The sequence below is a fragment of the Ambystoma mexicanum genome, chromosome 10 (assembly GCF_040938575.1).
Source record: "Ambystoma mexicanum isolate Mex_15411 chromosome 10, UKY_AmexF1_1, whole genome shotgun sequence".
Taxonomy (NCBI): Eukaryota; Metazoa; Chordata; class Amphibia; order Caudata; family Ambystomatidae; genus Ambystoma; species Ambystoma mexicanum.
The window spans coordinates 1,227,321,147-1,227,340,936 of NC_090932.1; the positions used below are offsets into that span (position 1 = coordinate 1,227,321,147).

The 19,790-nt window shown below is 44.2% G+C and overlaps 1 protein-coding gene across 1 annotated transcript in view; it reads right to left on the minus strand.

The window, feature by feature from the left end:
• VSIG10 (V-set and immunoglobulin domain containing 10) overlaps nt 1-19,790 on the minus strand; it is a 323,261-nt gene that overhangs the window by 114,067 nt on the left and 189,404 nt on the right. The window contains exon 3 of the mRNA XM_069620264.1: nt 8,160-8,468. Coding sequence (XP_069476365.1) covers nt 8,160-8,468 — 309 coding nt within the window. The remainder of the gene's footprint in view (nt 1-8,159; nt 8,469-19,790) is intronic.

Here is a 19,790-nt window from a genome sequence, read left to right on the forward strand (position 1 = left end):
TTTGTAAATCTTTTGCCCACATCACTGAGTATGCAGAGGGAAGAAAGAGAGACAGAGCAGAAATAAAAACCTAACACCAAGATGAAACCAACTGAGAAAGACTTGCATGAAGCATGAAGCATGAAGCGGAGACAAGCTGAATAAAGTGTGGAATGCTCCTTCACTGCTGAGTTGCCTAGACCATCCCCGAGGAAAACCACTGTCCCGCTAGAGCTTTGTAAGGAAGCTGAGTTTGTGTGAGAATCAAAGCAGACTCAGGCATAGAAGTTTGTAAACTCCAGTTGGAGTGGGTGAAGCGCACAGTGTCAAAGGGTTAGGAGAACAAGCGGCAAGACATAGAAGATTTGGACTCAAAGCCGGTGTCTGAGGAAGAAGAGGACGCAGTGAGAATACATTGGAGGGTAGTGCTGAAGTACCGTAGACGTGCCCAGAGAATTCATAAGCAGGGAGGTGTGCTGTCAACGTAACACATCAGAATGTGGGCAAGCACTGACACCTTGAAACTAAGCTAAGGGTAACTGTATATTGGGCGTCTGAATCCGATCATTCCCTATTGTGGTTCAAGGAATGGGGGTGAGAGAGAGAGAGAGAGAGAGAGAGGGAGACAAAGAGAGAGAGAGAGAGAGAGAGAGAGAGAGAGAGAGAGAGAGAGAGAAAGAGAGAGAGAGAGAGATAGAGATAGAGAGAATCCTCCACACTTTTACAGATAGTAACTTCTTTATTGTTGGATTTGCAGTTCATATGTACACCCCACCGGTCCTATCTAAAGCTCCTTTCAACTGACCTGGAGCTCTGGAGCTAACAAGGTTTCCCCACAGTCTTGTTCTAAATTCTACGTGTGCATCTCGTTCTAAATGTGCATTCCACATATGAAGAATGCTACACATACTCCTTTTCTCCACAAGGCGAAACACAATTATATTGGAGCACAAGACCTGGTAACTTGAAAAGACATTACACTACAATTAACATTGAGTTAAAGTAACATTTGGGAAATGAATGTAAACCAAAGTCTAAATAAATTGATGTAACAATAAAGTAGCATTTGAAGAATATATGTAAAATAAAACCTATACTACATTAATACATCACAGATGACATTTGAATGTAAACCATGAACTGTATGCATGAGGATTGTAGCAGAGCTAGAATACATCTACACACATTTCAACAGTGAATTTATTCAACATAATCTTTGAAATAGGATGGTCCCCCACATTTCCTAATGGGAAGTTCTCTTCTATGAATTCTACAACTCTCCTTGTACATGACATGATGATTCTCTTCTCCTCTCTCCTGCAATTTATTCAGACTCCCTTATATACCTGCACACACTATTAACATTCCACACCCGTCCATCTGACACTTTCACAGTGCTATATAACCTTTTAATGACCTTCATAAGTTGTGACCACTTTAAACCGCCTTCTACCCAGTAACTAGGAAACTTTATACGCACCAAATCTCCTTCCTTTACTATGCATTGTTTGGTCACTTTACTTATGTCAAAATTGGTTTTGTTGCCCATCTGTCTATTGCTAATCCTCTCTTTGATGGTATCCATACCAATGCTTTTCTGACATGCTCTACCCAACCACCCTGGGCAAACTCTAGTGTTGGGTTTCCTTCCTCTTAGCATTTCGAATGGAGATATACCCGTAGTTACATGAGGAGTGAATCTGTATGCTAGTACTGTATCTTCTGCAGCCTTCTTCCAATCACCTCCTTCTGAAATGGCAACCCTTAATACTGTCTTTGATCACTCTATTTTGTCTATATACAAAAATAAGTCCTATTTGCTATTACGGTGTCCCCCTTCACTCTTCCCACATCAAGTGGAACATCTTAATAATTATCACACATTTTATTAGTAATCAAACAACAAATTTCATAAAACAATCATAAAAATGATCACAGTACATAACACACATACAAAACGCTAAAACAAGTAGAAACACCATGAGTGAGTCGTAGTACAGTAATTCTTAAAGAATCAACAATGTGTAACCAACTAACACTTTGATTCCAATGCCTCACTAATTTCAGCTTGTTTCTTATTGGTATGTCTAAAAAAACCGACTTGTACAAGTTTCTGTCCTTTTTGTACAGCAATATAGGACATTCTTCAGGGGAATGTGTCTTGTGTCGATCTTAAAAATCTTCTTTAGTTGGGGAGAGTACCCTCTCTTTCCTTGTAATGATTCTTGGACCTTTACTGGTTCTTGCTGCAGATTCCCAATTTCTTATAGGAATTCTTGCTCTTCCTCCACTTTACTCTAATCACGAATAGGATTCTCCCATCCACTTATTTTGTCTCTTTCTCTCTCTTCCGTCTTGCAAACATGCAATCGTGTTTCATTTCTTGTCTCTTGTCATCATCAGCTTCATCTTCTACCACATTAGTCAACCTGGAGAGACTTAATACCTTGCAGATATTCAATTTCCCAGTTGTAGTCTTGTAAATTGGCTACCCACTTCTGGATCCTAGATGACACTTTATCTAGTCCTTTTGTTGTAAGAATCTCTCTCAGAGGTTTATGATCAGATCTAATGGTAAACTTTACACCCCAAAGGAAAGGTCAAAACTTCTGTATCGCCCATTTGATAGCTGGTAAATCTTTCTCTATCGTAGAGTAATTCTTCTCTGCAGTTCTTAAAACCCTGAAGGCAAAAGCAACAGTGTATTCCTCTCTCTCTCACCTATCTGTGATAAAACAGCACCTAACCCATGTTTGCTCGCATCAGTGGTTATTATGGTGTTTCTTCTAGAGTCAAAATTGGTTAAAGTGGGAGTTTTTGTGAAAGCTGATTTAATCTCCTGAAATTCCTCCTTGCACTGTTTACTCCAATGGAATCTCACTCCTTTCTCGACCAGGTTTCTCATGGAATGGATTTGCTTGCTAGCTGTGGCACACATTTGGAATAGTATTCAGCCATGCTTAGGAAGGACACTACTTTCTCTTTGTCTGACTGAATGGGGAAACTCACAATATTGTTTACTAAATCAGCCTTTGGCTCAATACCTTTTTCTGATATGGTATGGCCCAAATATTGGATAAAGGTTTTACTAAATTTACATTTGTCTTTACTCAGTGTTAAACCTGCTTTCATAAAAATATCCAATACTTCTCTCAATCTCTTATCATGCTCTTCATGATCTTTGCCATACACCAACACACATACACCAACACATCATCTTGGAAGCACAGAACACCCTCCATGGAATGAAACAGTTGATACACGATGCGTTGGAAAACCGCAGTAACTGATATTAGACCAAAAGGCATGCGTTTGCATTGAAATAATCCTTCTGGTATAATGAATGCTGTTGTATTTCTCGAAGACGGATGAAGTACAATCTGGTGATAAGCAGACTTTTAAATGTAACATGCTCATCACTTTGGCTTCTTTAATGGTTCCTAACATCTCAGTAATATTGGGCAAAAGATGTCTGTCCGGTATTATGTCAATACACAAACTGAGTTTACCATTAGCCTTATGTACCACAACTAAAGGGGAAACCCACTCAGCTGCTTCTATTCTTTCAATTACTTCCAGTAACACCTTCTCTATTAACACCTGTCATGATGTGTTCCTTTGAATGCTTGAGAGATTGGTTTGTGAAGTTTTGTTCTTATTAAGGCAATGGTATTACACTGAATAGTCTTTTATCCTTTATAACGTGGTGCGTTATTACCGATGTGGCATTTCTCAATGGGCACAGAAAATGTTTTAATTGGTATTGCACTGAATGGTCCTTTATCCTTTGTAACGTGGTGCATTATAATTACTTCCATTGTTAACAGTTCTTCCTTTACTGCAGCTCTAATGGCTAACGGTACACTTCTCAGATTTTGCATAACTGGAATTGAATCTGGTTTTATTCTAATTTTGTGCATGAATCCCTTGAAACTACCTAGTTCACCCCAAAATACAGCAATATGTGACAAATCGTTCATAGTTTTTATGGCATATACACTGTCTTCAGCATTGAGATCCAGCTTTATCTTAAGCCTTTTTTGGTGTGTCCAACGTAACAGTGGGTCACTCCCTTTCTTCTAGACATATAGTTTACCTTTAGCAGACCCAGCTCTGAATTTCATAACATCCCAGAACCATCCCTCTGAACCAATTCTCTTTCCCCCATATGCAACTGGTCTTATGTCGACCACATTAAGGGCAGAGAAATATGCAAACTCAGCTAAAATAATATTCTTTTTGTATACCTACCAGGGTAATTTTTTATACACCCTGGAAGGCCTTATGTTGCAGGAACTATGGGTAGCCTGTAAGAATTGTTTTATTTTGATGTGATTAATACGTTATCCATTCTCTTGCACTTGATGTATTTGTGATGAATGTTCTGTTTCTCTTCATCTGTTCAATTGCTCTATTCTACTTATCTTTTGTTTAAGAAATTGTGTAAAATCTCAAAAAACTGTGCTTTCAACAATAAATGTATCGTTAGCACTTCTCAGACTTCTTCCTTGTTGTATCCTTAGTGATTTGCCCCGCAAACACTAGCCTTTAAACTACTATGGAGATTTAACTTGAATGTTGGACAGAATTTAGGACTGTCTCAAGTGTGAGTACCCTTTTATCGTTTTTTGTAAAAACAACATACTTTGCCCCCACTCACACTTGCACACAGGGGCTCCCCTATTGTTTGTTACATTGACCACATTAAGGGAAACATTCTTTTGTAGTTTGCTCTCGAAAATATGTCAAGGCAATAATGTGTACTTCGCCCCTTAGTCTATCACCATGGCAAGGTTTATCACTTCAATCTCGATAATAGACATGGGGTTCTCAGTATCTGCGTCATCATCTTGAACAGTGGCAACATCATCAGAGGTTAAAGTCAATAAGGCAAGTGCAGTCCGCCATGTTCTCACATAGTTCATCAACACAAGCTATGTGTTCCCTTTTGGTTCTACAACATGAGGTGAGATGTCCAAGTCTATTGCATCTTTTGCACTAGGCTTTGATCACTCTGCACTTGTCACTGCTTGCAAGATGGGAGGGGCTGTGACAACGAAAGTACCCTTTTATTCGGTTTCCTACTTTTTGTCTCTAATTTACATACCTTTTCTTCCCACTTTCTTTCTTGTTATTGTTTCCTGTTCTCATATTTATTTGTCTGTACAGCAGATATTTCCATAACTTGTTCTAGATCTTTTTTCCCTTCATCTTGTTCACTCCTTTTCTCCAATTCCTTGACACACTGGTGTGTATGTTCTACTTCCTTTGCTACACTTATGACTTCATCAATGGTGGGTTTGCTTCTGGCCCATAATGCTTCTCTTTCTTTTTCATTACTGCACTCAAGCATACAGTGGTCTTGTAGCCTTTCATTTAACATGTCCCCAAATTTGCATGAAGCTGCTATTCCTCTCAGCGCTGTGATATACAGATTCATCTCTTGACTGCTTTCTTTTACCAAAGTGATATCGCTCCAGAAGAATGTCTACGCACTTCTCGTAGTGTTTATCCAGTATCTTTATGCATTTCTCATATTCTGATAGTACATTGTATTCATCTTCAGATAATGGTGGCAGGTTTTCAAATTGTTCCTGACCGTAGTTACCCAGACAGTGCATAAGCAAACATTTCTTTCTCTCTCCCAAAAAATGTACACCATGTATAGCCAATACATAATGGTCAAATCTTCTTTTCCACCTTTTACAGGGGATGCTTGCCTCCCCCTTGCACTTCCAAAAAGTAATTTGGAGGTGGTACTCCTTGTATAGCCATTTGCAATTGTTGAAGGTGCCTTTATTTGCTTACAGGGAGTTCGGTTGAGATGTTTGATGATAACACAATTACTGATACTGAAGTTTAAATAATGACTGATGATCCAGTGTATTTATCTTTGAACACTAGAGGATGAGTGTCATTATGATCCGGCGTGTTTGTGATCTCCATTAACACCTGTCATGATTTGTTCCTCTGAATGCTTGGGGGTTGATTTGTGAAGTTTTGTTCTTATTAATGCCATGGTATTACACTGAATAGTCCTTTATCCTTTATAACGTGGTACGTTATTACTGATGTGGCATTTCTCAATGGGCACTCAGAATGTTTTTATTGGTAGTGTACTGAATGGTCCTTTGTCCTTTGTAACGTTGCGCGTTATAACCAATGTGGCACTTCTCACTGGGGACTGAGAATGCTTTAATGTTGTGAAACACAGTTATGCATGCATTAGAGTCTCTGGCTTAAGAGGCTGTAGAACGTTTTAGTTATTGTATAGTACTGCCTGGCGTGCATGTGAGTATCTGCTTCTTGTTATATCCTGGGCAATGTGAGCGGACATTGGGCCTCATTATAAGTTTGCCGGTCCGGTAACTATGGTACCGGTAAGCTTGCCGGTAGCGTAGTTACTGGACCACCAAACTACGAGGTCTGCCCGTGGGTGCCTGTCAGCCCAGCAGGTCAGACCTGCCATGCAGAACGGCACCAATGAGCAGACCTACCCGGTAGCGTTGGCACCGTTATTAATGGCACCAGCGCTATCGGCCTCCCCATTCCCATTGAGCCCCATGGGGCTCAATGGGAATGGGGAGTAATAAAAACCAGCACCCGGCAATGGGCAATTACTGGGTCTGGCGGGGCCGGAATGCCCCAGTAATTGCCCTTGCCATAGTCGTAATGAGGCCCATTGCCTTTTATTGACTGCCTTTGGCCAATCAGGACGGGCGTAGTCATTACTATTTGTTGAGATCATTGCCCAGGTAACTGAAGATTACGTGCCGTAACCCGACGTCAGTAGGTGTTTTCCTCTAGCACATCGGTGGTTGTCCTTATATTGCGTTGTGTGGCATCAATGGATGCCTGCCATAAACGCACAGAGGAGGTTCTCTAAGTTTGTCTTTGTAAGAGGTTGTCAGGGCAACCAGGCAGCGCATGCATTGGGGCTTGGGATGCAACTATTAGTGTAGCTGCGCGAGGTGCTGATTCCCACTGGGCCTTCTTAATTTCAAAGTGGACAGGACGCTGGCTCCCACTGAGATTAACTTGAGGGTCACTGAATTATATTCGCATAATCGCGGGAGGAGCGCTCTAACCTTAAGTGTTGTCGCTTCAGCACCACTTGGGTCTGGCACCACAGCTACTCAGTGGGGTTGCTGTGGAGTATCCATGTCACCATGGAAATTATCCTCCACACTGGTACAGATAGTAACTTCTTTATTGTTGGATTTGGAGTTCATATGTACACTCCACCGCTCCTATCAAAGGCTCCTTTCAACTGACCTTGTGCTCTGGAGCTAACAAGGTTTCCCCACATTCTCATTCTAAATTCTAAGTGTGCATTCCACATATGAAGAATGCTACAGTGAAAGATAGATAGAGAGAGAGAGTGTGAGAGAGAGAATGAGACAGAGACAGAGACAGAGAGAGAGACAGAGACAGAGACATAATTACTCAGAATGGTTGGTTGGGAGTTGTGGTTCTTAGATTACACCAGGCAATGTGTGTGGTGTTGAACAATCTCAGGAGAACCAAAAGTGAAGTGTTTTCTTGGAACTGGAGTTCTTTTCTTAACTCATTCTTTGTATTTTTCAGTAAAAACAATCAAAGTCAAACACAAGGATACATACATTTAGTAATGTCGATTTCATGTCACTAAAGTTCCAACAATAACTTACTCAACCGTTGACTGAGCCAATTCCTGGACATGCAAGGCTTAAAATAAGACAAAGGCTTACGTTTCAAGTTGTATGCAACCAGAGCATAGCTGACTCAAAATGTAGGGTTGCAGAAAGCAAAATGCATGGTGATAAAGTAAAGTCAGCTGAACAATGAGTTGATAGTAGAACTGTTTTTGAGTAAATGGGTGAATGAAGCAGTGGATGAAGGGGTAAGTATGTAAGACTTTGAAATGAGTGAACAGAGAAATGCATTATTGACATATCTTTGTGGGATAAAACATTGGGGATATCATATTATCTGGTACCCTGAACGGATGCCAGCCAAAGGCTTCCCTAAAAATCTGATTTAATTAGGTTTCTTTTCTGAGTTTCACAGTGCTGTCCAAATTGATATCAGTGTAATGAGGTGTTAACAGTTAATAAGAAGGAGAAGAATTGAGAAGCAATGTTATTAACGTAACATTTTGTTCCATTGTTCAGTCAGGTCTTCTAAACCCTTCTACTCACAGTAAATCAGAAGTTCAACAGCAAGTTCCTGCTTCCGAAGGTTGAGCCAGTTCTTGACTGCACATGAGTAGTTCCCCTGGAATGTGGGTCCTATATGGAACAAGGTGAAATTGAGGACAGTTTCATTTTCCCTGGAAAAAGTCTCTGGTGGGGTTCCAATTGGTGAGTAGTACGACCACTCCATGCTGGGCACTGGATACGCATCTGTCGCACAGGAAAAGTAAAGAATGGAGTTGGTGGGTGTGTACAATGTGCCGTTGGGAAGTGTCCTGTTTGGAGAGATGCTCAGGCTGGTCTTGCTGGGCCCTCCTGAAATAGAAGTAAAACACAATAAATCCTTGGAACAATTAGCACTATTGTGCACAGTCACTCTGACTACCCCTAGATTGTAGTGCCCTTTAAAAGCACAGTCACTCACTATTGGGTTACTCGGCCCACTTGGAATTTACTGGCCGCACTGCCCTTGCCACCGTTCTGGTTCCTTAAGCTGTACTCTAGTCAATAGGACACATTAGTTGGTTTTGCACCTATTGCAGGGATCTGTGTGAACCCTGCAGGTTTGAAATACATGTTGAACTCAATCATATTCTCATTTTTCTGAGGGCTCGAGAATGTATTCCATTGATTTCAGAAATAATATACGAAGAGCAATTGAGTAAGAAGAGACAATTCAAGTTGAGGTTTGTTTTATTTATATAGTCACTATCTTTTGCTGGGTTCATTGTGTTTTTCAATAGATACAATGTCAACTATTCTAATCACAATAATCCCACTCATCTTTAAGTGAATAGACCACTTCACACATTATTGTGATGCATATTGTCAGGGCGATGTCCCTACAGAGGCGAATGGAGTATGTGGCATTGGATGCACACGAGGAAAGCATTTTGAATTTGAGTTGTTTTACCGTAACCCAACAAACCGCGGCCGAATGAAACAGTGGTTTTGGCCGAAAATACGGTTTGGTTGTTACGGTAAAACAACTCAAATCAAATACATTACCCACTCCCACCCACCCCCCGCCCTTACCTTGCAAAGGCAAATGGGCCCCCGACTTGCTGTGTCCCTGCAATGCATGTTCCCATTCAATAAAAAAATGTTTTACTTCACACAAACGCCTTTGGGGGACACCCGTGCAGACCCCTGCGGACATTATAGTAAACAAGGGTGCGGGGGAAACCCCCCGGACCACCCACTGCCCTTGATCACTATGCAAACCTTTCGTACGGCTGAAATTGGACCACACTCCCATTCAGTAATTTATTTTCGGTCATTTTGGCGAAACCCAAGCATCATCTCGTTGTGTATTTCCTAAGCAGTAAGAATGTGTCATGAAGGATAGGTAGTCACATATTTTCAGGAGCAAATGGAACTAAAGTCCAACTTCAGATGTTTACACAACCCGAGGTTTCATCATGCGTCCAGACAACCGTTTCTACATTCAAAAAGCACTAAAGTCAGAGGTCTGGGGCGACCATAGGGCACAACACAAAATCAAATGAGGTCTGGGGCGACCATAGGGCACAACACAAAATCAAATGAGGTCTGGGGCGACCATAGGGCACAACCCAATGCAGTAGGGGTCTGGGGCGACCATAGGGCACAACACAAAATCAAATGAGGTCTGGGGCGACCATAGGGCACAACACAAAATCAAATGAGGTCTGGGGCGACCATAGGGCACAACACAATGCAGTAGGGGTCTGGAGCGACCATAGGGCACAACACAAAATCAAATGAGGTCTGGGGCGACCATAGGGCACAACACAATGCAGTAGGGGTCTGGGGCGACCATAGGGCACAACACAAAATCAAATGAGGTCTGGGGCGACCATAGGGCACAACACAAAATCAAATGAGGTCTGGGGCGACCATAGAGCACAACACAAAATCAAATGAGGTCTGGGGCGACCATAGGGCACAACACAATGCAGTAGGGGTCTGGGGCGACCATAGGGCACAACACAAAAACAAATGAGGTCTGGGGCGACCATAGGGCACAACACAAAATCAAATGAGGTCTGGGGCGACCATAGGGCACAACACAATGCAGTAGGGGTCTGGGGCGACCATAGGGCACAACACAAAATCAAATGAGGTCTGGGGCGACCATAGGGCACAACACAAAATCAAATGAGGTCTGGGGCGACCATAGGGCACAACACAATGCAGTAGGGGTCTGGGGCGACCATAGGGCACAACACAAAATCAAATGAGGTCTGGGGCGACCATAGGGCACAACACAAAATCAAATGAGGTCTGGGGCGACCATAGGGCACAACACAAAATCAAATGAGGTCTGGGGCGACCATAGGGCACAACACAATGCAGTAGGGGTCTGGGGCGACCATAGGGCACAACACAAAAACAAATGAGGTCTGGGGCGACCATAGGGCACAACACAAAATCAAATGAGGTCTGGGGCGACCATAGGGCACAACACAATGCAGTAGGGGTCTGGGGCGACCATAGGGCACAACACAAAATCAAATGAGGTCTGGGGCGACCATAGGGCACAACACAATGCAGTAGGGGTCTGGGGCGACCATAGGGCACAACACAAAATCAAATGAGGTCTGGGGCGACCATAGGGCACAACACAAAATCAAATGAGGTCTGGGGCGACCATAGGGCACAACACAATGCAGTAGGGGTCTGGGGCGACCATAGGGCACAACACAAAATCAAATGAGGTCTGGGGCGACCATAGGGCACAACACAAAATCAAATGAGGTCTGGGGCGACCATAGGGCACAACACAAAATCAAATGAGGTCTGGGGCGACCATAGGGCACAACACAAAATCAAATGAGGTCTGGGGCGACCATAGGGCACAACACAATGCAGTAGGGGTCTGGGGCGACCATAGGGCACAACACAAAAACAAATGAGGTCTGGGGCGACCATAGGGCACAACACAATGCAATGTCTGAAGGAGATAAGGTTCCAAAGTGATATGTGAGGGGCAGATGTGTTATGGGTTCAGCGGAGCGTTGATATTGTAGGCGCTGTGTTACCTTAACAGGTGAATGTGGTGGTCCAGGGGGTCTGGCAGACGGCAGAGTCGGCAGTAAACAGGCAGAGAACAGGCTCCAGCCTTGTTCCCGTGGGCCTTGGAGGAGAGTGCCGGCTTCGCCTGCCGGCGCCCAATGGCAGGGGTTATGGTCGCTGTAGCCAATCAGGCGAGGCGAGGCTACTGCTGTATGCCTGGTAGGGCACAGAGAGGACCAAGCCTAAATGCGGTGGCCATCTTGGAAGGGGGTACCTCGTGTACCTCAGTGCAGGCTATGGGGCAAAGCGTGCTCTTGCGGGTGCGGGGCAGGTGCAGGTTGCCTGGGACCTTAATGTGGCAACTCGGAGCACTTATGTGCATTTAATCAGAGAATTAGCAGATTCGAACTATGATGGCCAGAAAAGATGAGCGCGATGAGGCAGCGCTTACCGGTTCACAGCAGCTGATCGCGGATGGCTTCGTGGCCAGGCCCGCTGCTCCTGCAGTGTCGGGGCCTCGTATGATGAGCTCCTGCTCATCGGATGGATTCCTCAGCAACTCACAGGCAGAGAACAGGCTCCAGCCTTGTTCCCGTGGGCCTTGGAGGAGAGGGCCGGCTATTTGTCTGTTTAAAGTCATCCCAGTGTACATGCACTGCTGGTGTCGAGGATCAGTTCTTTTCAGTAGAATCAGCGACTAATCGTAATAATCAGTGATGAAGACTGCTCCAGTGTCCGTAAACCAGGGCCCGGCGCCTGCCCCGTGGAAACCTGTGCGACCTTTGTGACAGCATCTTTCATTAAGAGTGTTTCAAGTCGGCAGGAGATGGTCGTCGAAGCAGTGATCTTGGGTGCATTTATGTGCGATTGAAGAGGCGGCAGATCAAGAGCAAGCTGGGTAGAGCCGTGGTTGTATCCCCCAGTTAGAGTCAGCATGTGATTCCAGTGATTCATTTCAGGTCCCAGCATTGAGTGGTCGCTTTGGGCTGATTCAAAGTGCAAGCAAGAACGAAGTGGTGGGTGAGCGCAGCAACCAGTGTTGCTGACTTTCCTCTTGTGCCAGGTGCGGTAAACATGGAGCGACCGGTTCGGTGCGGTAGAACATGGAGCTTCGGCTGGTCTGTTCCTCTGGTTGCTGTGAGGCCCACTCAGGGAGACTCGAGGATAGGATGGTTCCATTCAGGTTCTGCTCTCCGAGCTCAGGAGATTCTGGTACAGAGAGGGGGGTCCTAATCCACAGCAGAGGTCACTCCCAATGTGCCCCGGGAGTCCATAGGGAACAGATATTCCTTCTGTCTTGGATGATTCTTTCTTCATCTCAGTTGTATGAAAGTGCAACTTTCCCAAAGGAAGTCCAGTGAGATCTTCAGAGCAAATCTGCGGCTTTAAAGGATCCAAGAGGATCTGAGAGAAACTGAAAAGGGGTGTGAGACCTCTTCTTTTAAAGGCAAAAGTTCTAAGGTGATTGGACTAAAGCTAGCCTGCTTTAGTGGTCCAATCCCTGCTTTTGAAAGGAGTGGACATTGCCTTCAGATGTCACACCCAAGTGCTTTGCTCCAGATGAAGTGGAGGTGACAGGAAAGAGAGAGAAAGACAGTGAGAACCAAAATGGTGGAAAGTCTCCTTCCATGGACCAGAAACCTCATGCCTATCATAATCCCTCCCCTTTCCCGTCTCACTCCGAACAATGCCTTTAGAGAAGCAGCACCCTGGTGTGAGGCTACTCCTTTTAAATGGGTGGGCTCCTTTGATGGCCGGGCCCAGGACAGCTGCTTGCTGTGTGGCTGTCTCGGGCAGAGAGTGTTGCCAGTGGTCAAAGAGGAGGTCCGCCCCTCCAGGTTCCTGTCCTGCCATTTGGCAGGCTAGATCCGGCTGACCAGAAAACACATCACCTTCCACAGCAGAACTGATTCACAGAAGATATCATATGTGCGATATCAATTGGGATGTGGCGGTCATGATCAGGCATAGCTTTATTTTATTTTATTTTATTTTAGAGATTATCCTGCCACCATCATGGGTTACTTATGATGTTCATCTGTTTGGTACAGGGGCGCATATATTAAATGCCACCACTGAGCGCCAGAGACGTGTCTGTCACTGCTGCCGTCAAATGGGCATCTGTGACCTCTGCACCTGCTCAGTGCCACAGCGAGAGCAGACTCTGCGAATCAGGGTACTGATATAGCAGACCACAAATACACACTATGCATTCTGCATGGAGCTTAGGAAAGGGGAATCTGATCAGCAGATTACCCTTTCAGAGATTGTAATGGAATTACCTGCATCATTTTATTATTCAATAAAATTTAAAAAAAGCAAGGGCATTGCACCCTTGGCAGATGGCAGGACCTCACACCTACCCTGTGCTTTAATACAGTACTGTTGTAACTTGGCACATTATAAACATCATAAAATAAAATAAAACCAACTTTCAGTTTTCAAAGAAAAGCATAGCCACAGTATAACTGCTTGACCGCAAAGGTTTTAGTGAGCAAATATGGAGAGAAGTCACATCTTTGCTATGCATTGGTAGATGTCTGCATTGCATTGACTTAATAGGAGTAGGTTTTTGCCAAAACTCCATGAATGAGGGATGCATAATGTTTGATTACAAATTGATAATAGATCTCTATATTCACAGATGAGTGTACCGGTCCAATTGGCTAACTCTGGGTAGAAAGGATTGAAACATGCATTGGATTAAATCAATGTTTCATTTTAGCCCCATTTCTGTTTAGGAATACAGTTTAGAATTATTCAAAGACCTGGGTGAGAAGTCTATGCCCCTACTTTTTTTTAAGGGGGGTGATCTATTCAAACACTGTTTTATGCAGGTAATCTGATCCTAATAGACTTAATACTGGTGAGGCCCAAGACGATAGTCGGTCTTCAAGGTGTTTGATTTGGGGCCCAATACAGAAAGGTGCATGCTTGCTCTCTTAATCTGAGCCCAAAAGGTTTCCTATGAGCCATATAGAGACAGGAATCTCTGTTCCTACGTTCACTGCCAAAACAGTAAGGAGCTGAAAGACAGGCTGCGCAACAAGGTACACTTATAAAACAAAGAGTGTGTGTGTGTGTGTGTGTGTGTGTGTGTGTGTGTGTGTGTGTGTGTGTGTGTGTGTGTGTGTGTGTGTGTGTGTGTGTGTGTGTGTGTGTGTGTGTGTGTGTGTGTGTGTGTGTGTGTGTGTGTGTGTGTGTGTGTGTGTGTGTGTGTGTGTGTGTGTGTGTGTGTGTGTGTGTGTGTGTGTGTGTGTGTGTGTGTGTACATGTGTGTGAACATGTTTGAGAGTTACACAATCACATCTGAATAAAACCTTTGTAAAATTAAACTACATATACATATCATTTGGCTGAAGACTAATTTCTTCAATATTTATTTCTGTAATTTACTTATTTATTTATTTCCTTTATGTTGACATAAATATAAAAAATGGCAAAAATTGTCTCAAAATATCCTAGGTCAAGGCACTACAAATATGTCTTCTTTTTCTCGTAACTCAATGGATGTGTCAAGATCTTTTGCATTAACCTAAATTGTGAAGTACAAGCCAGTGAAGTGCGCAAGCAGCCAAATCGATTTCTCATCACATGAATCTGAGTTTGTTCATTTCATGTGCCCAAGAATTTTAGGAAGCTCAATATACACAGTGTATCAGGAGAACAAGTTACTTATCCATGGTAACGTTCTTTTGATTGGATGTTCCTCCCACGTATTCCTCATCTTTTGATATCTCCATATCCAGCTCTAGCTGCTAAAGAATGTATTTCCAGCAGGGGGCGGTGCGCGTCAATGCCTGTCGACTCAATGTCAACGTCATCACTGGTATATAGCGTGCACAGCGACCGTTGGCTTCAGTTCCGTTCCTATGCTTATTTCCCAATTTTCTCGTGGATGTATCTTACGTCAGACAGTTACTCACCCTGAAAGAACGCAAACTGTAATAACAGGGAAATTCTACTGTGGGGTAGGTTGGGAGGGGCAATTTATTTATTTAATTTAATTTCAATTGTTTTTTTATAACGCGCCTAATATCGTACTTGAGTTCGGTTTCTAAGCGCGGATCTAGGATTTGAACCTCTGTTGATCTGCGTTGTCTTGCTTCCAAGACCAGCGTGTTGCCCATATGCTATCCTCCGTTCACCGATGAGGAATACTTGGGAGGAACATACAATCAAAAGAATGTTACCATGGCTAAGTAACTTGTTCTTTGAATGGATTGTGTCCTTCCACGTATTCCTCATCTTTTGGTCAACTCCGAAAGCAGTGTTTGCATTTTTGCAGGAGGGAATCAGAATTTTCAGTTGCAAGTAAGAATTTAGGAGTTCCTTATTGACTTGTGTGTAACACCACCTTCCCAAAACCACCTTCACAGCCTGAGGAAGAGTCCACAATATAATGCTTGGTGAATGTGTGCACAGAGGACCATGTGGCCACCGGACAAATATCCTGAATTGGGACTCCCCTCTGTAAGGCAGAGGAAGTAGCCATGCCCTTGGTCGAATGAGCTCTGAAACACTCAGGAGGATCTTTTCCCGCTAATCTGTAGCATTCAGAAATTCTTAAAATGATCCACCTGGATAAGGTTTGTTTTGTGACTGCCATAACAAACTTATGGCCCATGTAACCAAGGAAAAGTTGATCATTGTGTCTTACTTTAGACATTCTGGATAAGTAGAAGCTAAGCGTACGCCTTGGGTCAAGCCTCTATAATCTCTCCTCTTCCTTGCCATGATGAGGTGGAGGATAAAACAACAGAAGTATGATTTTTTGAGTTAAATGAAATCCAGAAACAATTTTTGGTAAAAAAAGTAGGTTTAACCTTAAGGGCCACTCTATCCTTAAAGAAGACTGTGTAAGGAGGCTTGCAGGACAAAGCTTGAAGTTCACTCAACCTACGGGCTGATGTAAGAGCAACCAAAAGGATGGTATTCAGAGTTAGTTAGGGCAGGAATGAATAGGCTCGAATGGAGCACACGTGATAAAATTTAAAAACTAAGTTGAGATCCCAAACCAGGACTTGAAATGGGATCGGAAGGTATACCTTTGTCAATCCCTTCAGAACTGGTATCACTACTGGTATTCTGAAGAAAGATACCTCTTTAGAAGAGCGCTTAAAAATAGATTGCGCTGCCAGATACCCTTTAGTGTACCAACCTGGAGCCCCAGATTAGCCAGGTGTAACAAGAACAATAACACCATAGGTGTGCTGCATGTAAAAGGCTCCACATTCTTATCCCTGCACCAGCTGCAGAACTTGTTCCAACGGCAGCAGTATAAGGATTTCGTTGCTGGCCTTCAGGCCGAAAGCAAAATCTCCATTACGTCATCTGGGAGGACCCAATCCTTATAGCTCAACCTCTCAGAAACCATGCGTAAAGGTTGAGTGTCTTGACCTCTGAATGGAGAACCCAACACTCCTCTTGCGAGAAAAGGACCTCTCTTTGTGGAAGACGTATTTGGGGGCATATGGGCAGGTCCAGAAGTTCCGGGTACCACGTCCTACTGGTCCAATTAGAAATTAGGATCATGGATTTCCCAAACTTTCTCAACCTCCTGATCACATGAGGGATGACGGGGACTGGAGGAAACATGTACAAGAGTGGAAACTCCCAGTTCACTACGAACGTGTCCCCTAGAGCTGCTCTTGGGGGAAATTCCCTGGAGCAGAACAGTTCACACTTCCCGGGTTCCCCAAAGGGTGATGATCTCTTCAAGGACTTCCTGAGCTAGTTCCCACTCGTGGGAGACAGTGCTCTGCCTGCTCAGAGTGTCTGCCACTGTGTTCTCCTCTACGGCTCGGCGAACTGCTGAAAGGGAGATTCCTTCTTGAATTGCCCAGAACCAGAGATGCATTGCCTCCCTGCACAGAGGTAGTGACCCAAAGCCTCCTCTCTTGTTGAGGTAGTACATGGCCACTGTGTTGTCTGTCATTATCAGGACGTTCCTTCCCCGTACAGAGGGCAGAAAGGCCTTCAGCACTAGTCTGATTGCCCTCAGTTCCAAAAGGTTGATGTGTAGTTTTGACTCCAATGGAGACCTAACGACCGCTGATTGTCAGATCGTTGGCATGTGCTCCCCACCCCGTGAGTGATGCGTCCAAAACTACCATTATCTCCGGCCATGACTGTCAAAAGGGTTCTCCCTTCAGAATGTTTTCTTTGCAGGCCCACCACAGAAGGTTCTGTGTGATTCTGCTTGGAACTTGTGGAAGGTCTGATATCCTGCCTGAGAATTGGGGCCATTGAGTCCTGAGAGCCCATTGGAGAGATCTCATTGTCAGGCGAGCCACTTGCACCAGGAAAATGCAGGATGCCATGAGGCCGAGAACCTAAAAACAAACTGAAGGGGCACTCTGGAATTTGGTGACCATCTGCAAAATGTCTTGAGCCCTACCCTCAGGTGACAAGGCTTTTCCCATGGATGCATCTAGGACTGCCCCAATTAATTGGAGCCTTTGAGATGGTATCATGTGGGACTTCTTGAAGTTGAGGGAGAAGCTCAGTCTGTAGATGGAGTGACAGTTGGAGCCGAGATGTTCCAGGACCTGTTCGGGAGAACGTGTCCTGATCAGCCAATTGTCCAGGTAGGGGTAGACATGAATCCCCCCTCTCCTGAGACTAGCTGCCACAACCGCCATCAACTTGGTAAAAACCCTCGGGCGGAGGTCAGCCCAAATGGCAGAACTCAAAACTGCATGAGGAGTAATATCGAAAGGGCCTGCCCCTTCAAGCTGTTCCAGTTGGGGGAGTTTGTGGCTGTCTGATTGCAGCACCAAGTGATTTGACTGCTGCCTTGGAGGTCTGCAGCTTCTCCAGGCTCTCGTCAGCCTTGCTGCCAAATAAATGTGTGCCGTCAAAAGGCATGTTAAGAAGTCTGGATTGCACATCTGGAGCAAAACCAGATTTTCACAACCAGGCAAATCTGTGCATTAGAGTTCTAGCTGCCATAGCTCTGCTGATACTGTCAGCAGAGTCAAGACCAGTCTGAAGGGATTCCCACATTGCTTCCTTCCCACCCTTAACAATATTTAGGAAACCGTCTCTTTCTTCCCCTTCGCGGATATGTTCAGCCACCATCAATATACATTTCCATAGGGTAAATGTGAATTTAGCCAGTGCACACGTGGCATTTGCCGACTCAACGGCCATATTTAACACAGGGAAGACCTTTTTTGCCATAGCATTATAGCGTTTGTCATCCCTGTCGGGGGGAATTGTTGGGTAGGCATTCTGTTTAGATGTGGATGTGTGGCCTGTAGCACCAAACATTCTGGAGTTGGATGTTTACTTAGGTAACAGCGGTCACTGCTTGAAGCTCTGTATTTGCATGTTAAATTTTTATTCATTGGTGGATTTAATTCCGGCTTCTCCCAGTTAGCATTGACTCGTCTTTGTAAGGCTATGTGAAAGAGAAGAATAGGGTCCTCCTGTGGTCCCTTATCTAAAATATCTGTAAGAACATCATGCTCAAAAAGTGGTGCAGGTCTACTCCATCCCAGATACTCTATGACTTTAGACATTAGTTGTCTGAACGACCCATCAGCATGGTCTAAGGGATCTGGTCTTCCAAATTCAATTTCGGGAGAAGTGTCTATCCCACTTGCAGTTTGCAGAGCCTCATGTAGATCTTTTATCCTTGAGTCCTCTGATATCAGAGCCTTTTGAACACCTTGTGTCCCATATTGCAATACAAACAGAAGTGATTCATCAGAAGATGGCTACTTTTACTCAAAAATTGAAGAAAGTGACTTAAAAAGTCTTTCCTTGGTAGTGGGGTAAAAGAGTCTCTAGGTTTTTCAAACACCTTTGAGGACTTTGTTACATGCGTTGACAATGGCGTTGATGTCTTTGACGCCGCCGGCGTCGAGGGCTTTGACAACTGAGGTGTAGAAGATATTTTGGACAATGATGTTGAGTCTTTCGGCATCAATGAAGTCGAAGATTTTCCCTTTTGAAGGAGTTTTTTTCTCAACTCAAGTTTTCTCCTGGACACCCAGCCGAAGGGTGCACAGGTTTTGTCTTTTGCCTTCTCTTTGTCTGGGTTTCTCGACAGGGGCATGATTCTTGCTTTTCTTCGAGGGGATTGAGGCTGCATTCTCGAATACCTGAAGCATTTTTTGTCTGAATCTCTCCCATTCAGCCAGTGAGGCCTATTTGGTAAAGCAAGCGACCCATTCAGGGGAGGAACTCGACGATGAGGACAGCGATCTGTGACGCCTTTATTCCGAACGCCGTGAGAATGATGACGAGTGGATCAAGATCTTATAGCTTTCTTCGGACGAGGAGAGTCGCCTCTCGACTCGGCAGAGGATCTCGTTTTTCGACGGAGTCGTCCAAGGGGATTTATGTGACCTACCTGCAGCTAACTTCCCTCTATGCTCTTTCAGGGCTCTCACTGTCATCGATAGGCAGGATCCACACTCCGATGTTATATGATTGAATTCCAAACACCACAGACACACCCGATGGGGGTTCGTAAGGGACATTTTTGCTGCGCAGCCGTGGCATTTTTTAAACCCCGATCTTGGAGTTCATGATGCCGACGAAGATGCCATTATTTTCCACACATTTTCAATAGGTTTCTCGAAGGAACCAAAGCGTGCCTATCTTTGCAAAAACAATTGAACTGAAGCC